General features: G+C 37.4%; 1 protein-coding gene across 11 annotated transcripts in view; it reads left to right on the forward strand.

The window, feature by feature from the left end:
• The first annotated feature begins 2,771 nt into the window (after positions 1 to 2,771).
• The window catches only part of Fas3 (fasciclin 3), a 557,696-nt gene continuing 557,334 nt past the window's right edge, over positions 2,772 to 3,133 (forward strand). For all 11 annotated transcript variants that reach the window (XM_076422127.1, XM_076422128.1, XM_076422131.1 and 8 more), the window contains exon 1: positions 2,772 to 3,127. In XM_076422127.1, coding sequence (XP_076278242.1) covers positions 3,043 to 3,127 — 85 coding nt within the window. In that variant the 5' untranslated portion in view covers positions 2,772 to 3,042. The remainder of the gene's footprint in view (positions 3,128 to 3,133) is intronic.

Here is a 3,133-nt window from a genome sequence, read left to right on the forward strand (position 1 = left end):
AGCAATATATTAACGTCCGATATAGCCTTTGACCAATCGCTCGTTAGGAGAAAATGTTCTACATGCAAAGGCGAATGCACTGTGCACGGTGCAGGTGAATGAAAGTGTGACACACAGACCACCGATGGAAAACTACGTGACCCTTCGTGTAGATGTATATCTACTGGTGACCTGCCTATACCTACGTGCGCGCTCACTATCCGAATATTCAAATATTTACTTTTTTCCGGCAAAAGTCGGCTTACGGTACATCGATCATATCTTGGCGTATCCGTTATTGTTTGAAGATACATAATACGAATAGTACATAGAACGGCTGGTTCAACTTTTTGTTTGCGATTCTTCTCGTGAATCGATCGGTTCCAGACATTAGCCTGTGGAAATGTTTTTTTTTTTAATCGATGCTGTGTTTTATTACGAAGACAAATACTCGACCAATTAGCCCGGCCATTCTAGTTTGTATTGAACTAGCCAAAGCGCCTCGTTCTTCTGGGTATATATAAGTATCTCTAATTTTATAGCGTTCTAAGAATCGTCCTAGCAAACCGTTCGAACCAGGCTATTATACGTTCACCGTATCTACTACTTTCTACCTAATTCTCGTGCTGCACATAATTTTCTCCATTAAATAACTATTAGAAAAACGGGTCTATTAACTGCACAGCCATGGAACTAGTTAACTCCTTTCCCCGTATTCCCAATGAAGTAATTATCAACAGGCCATCGGAACCTGTTCGATTGAACCTTTCACCAAGAAGAAACCGTTGGTGAAAAAGGAAGGAAGCGAAACTTTAAAAAATGCACCGATCACTTTGGTCGGTCTTGATTCAACTTAGACAGAATAATTGAGACTAATGCGAGAAGGAGCAATTTATCAGCGTTAAAATAGTTCCGATGCCCATCAAAATTTCTAATATTTTTTATCTGGTACGCAAAAAGTTCCAGCTTGGCAAGGTAGAAGATATTTACAATGTTAAATTACTTGTAGTTTGATATTAATGTTGAAATTTTGAAGAAATAGTATCAAGAAATATATGTGCAAGAAAGTTCATAGTTTAAATTATTGCTTCGTATACACGGAATTAAGTCAGTGTAGTTGAACGCAAATATTTTTGAACAAAATTCCACTATTTTAAGAATTCTTCACATGAAACACAATTTTTTAATGCTGATTTAAGAACATCTTATAACTAGACAGCGGCTTTTTATGCAAAATAAAAATGTTCTTTATTAATAAAGGAAAAATTGATTTCATTCCTTCAGGACTTTGTTATATTAAAAACAATATTACAAAATTCTGAAATTTTTCTTCATAAATGCATAAAGATCCGCAGTCTACTTATAACGAATCAATTACTAATTTACTATATTACTTTGAACAATTTCGTATATTTCTAAAAATACCCGAATTCGCGGATAATAGTTCAATGTCCATCTTTAACCATCTTCACTCCATGGACTTTACTCAAACACTCGGAGATGGGGTGCCACACAACTTCAGTGAGATGTCGAGCAGATGTCGAAAATTAATTTTTCTGCCTCTTGGAACTTACATCGAAGAGAAGCCTGAAAATTAATTAATTCGAAAAATTGAAGCACATAGGTTAGAGCAAGAAAAAGACTTGCGAATGCATATACATATACAGTAGCGGACAAAAGATTAAGAGCGCTCTAAAGAAGACGATAACTTTTTTAATATTGTACTATACGATTTGAACTTTTTTGGGAACCTAGACCTAGTTTACTAAAGGATGTGAGAAGAAATTTTTTCAAAAATTGCAATTGATCGGAATTGTTGAAAAAATACTAAAAGTTGAATTTTTAACTTTTTTATATGGGCCTATATTGAAAATTTAAAAAATACGTTTTGTAGATCTGTGTCAATTAAACATATTCTGAAAATTTCGTCAAAATCGGTCGACGTTGCAATGAGCTCCAAATGTTTAAAGATGGTAAAAATTGCAGATTTTCAAGATTTTCGGCAATAAATCGTGAAAAGCTGCAATTTTTTTACCACCTATAAATGTTTGTAGCTCATCGCAACGTTGACCGATTTTGTGTAAATTTTCAGAATATGTTTAATTGACGCAGATCTACAGAACGTATTTTTTAAATTTTCAATTTAGGCCCACATAAAAAAGTTAAAATTTCAACTGTTAGTATTTTTTCAACAATCCCGATCAATTGCAATTTTTAAAAAAATTTCTTTTCACATCCTGTAGTAAACTAATTGCTCTAGCTTCCCAAAAAAAGTTCAAATCGTATAGTACAATCTTAAGAAAAGTTATCGTCTTCTTTAGAGTGGTCTTAAACTTTTGTCCGCTACTGTACATATACTTTACCTAACAAAACACAAAATTGCGGGGAAAAAATGGAATACAAAAAACGCGGGAATTTATTACACAAGCCAATATAAACCATCGAAAGAATCTAAAGATAAACGGATTGGAAAGAGACTGGGAAGATAAAGACAATTACAAATGACGAGTAAAGTTGGCATGGACGGTAAACAGGTTAAGAATGCAGAGGTTATACTAGCAAAGGGACGTCTCTGGCGTGCCGTTGCAAGTGCATCGAAGGAGAAGAAAGCTGTTGGATCCGAAGGTGCGAGAGAAAATAAACACATAATACCAGGAATACGGTAAAGTGCGTGTGCACGTAGGTTAGGCACGAAAGTAGGTACACCGTGAACGATATCAAACGGCGCTATCGGGGGATCGGAGCGTTCGGGCGATCTCGGCTCTTGCCGATGTCTCACGAAGCGGGCTGAAAGCAAAGCGCGCGGCAGACGGTATTCACGCGCCGAGCTATCTGGTTGTCCCTCGCGTCGAGTTGGAACACTTATATTCGAATTGACGTTCGTAAAGTCTGTCGAGAATCTTACCGAACGAGTTTCCATCGTCCTCGTGTATTCGCCACGTTTCCTCGCGACGAGTTCTGTGCTCCGTTCGTTTCGAAATCGCGCGGTTCCACAGCCACGGGAGCAGATCAAGTTTCTTCGCCGCCAAAAAAAGGAAGTTAGACAGTGGGGTTTTTTTTGTGATGTGCACGAAATCGACGAGCCACCACAAGATGACGATCGCCTGGGTCTGCCTCATCGGGCTGTTGTGTTCTACGGCTGTTAAAGGTGCGA

Source organism: Lasioglossum baleicum, chromosome 4, assembly GCF_051020765.1.
Source record: "Lasioglossum baleicum chromosome 4, iyLasBale1, whole genome shotgun sequence".
Taxonomy (NCBI): domain Eukaryota; kingdom Metazoa; phylum Arthropoda; class Insecta; order Hymenoptera; family Halictidae; genus Lasioglossum; species Lasioglossum baleicum.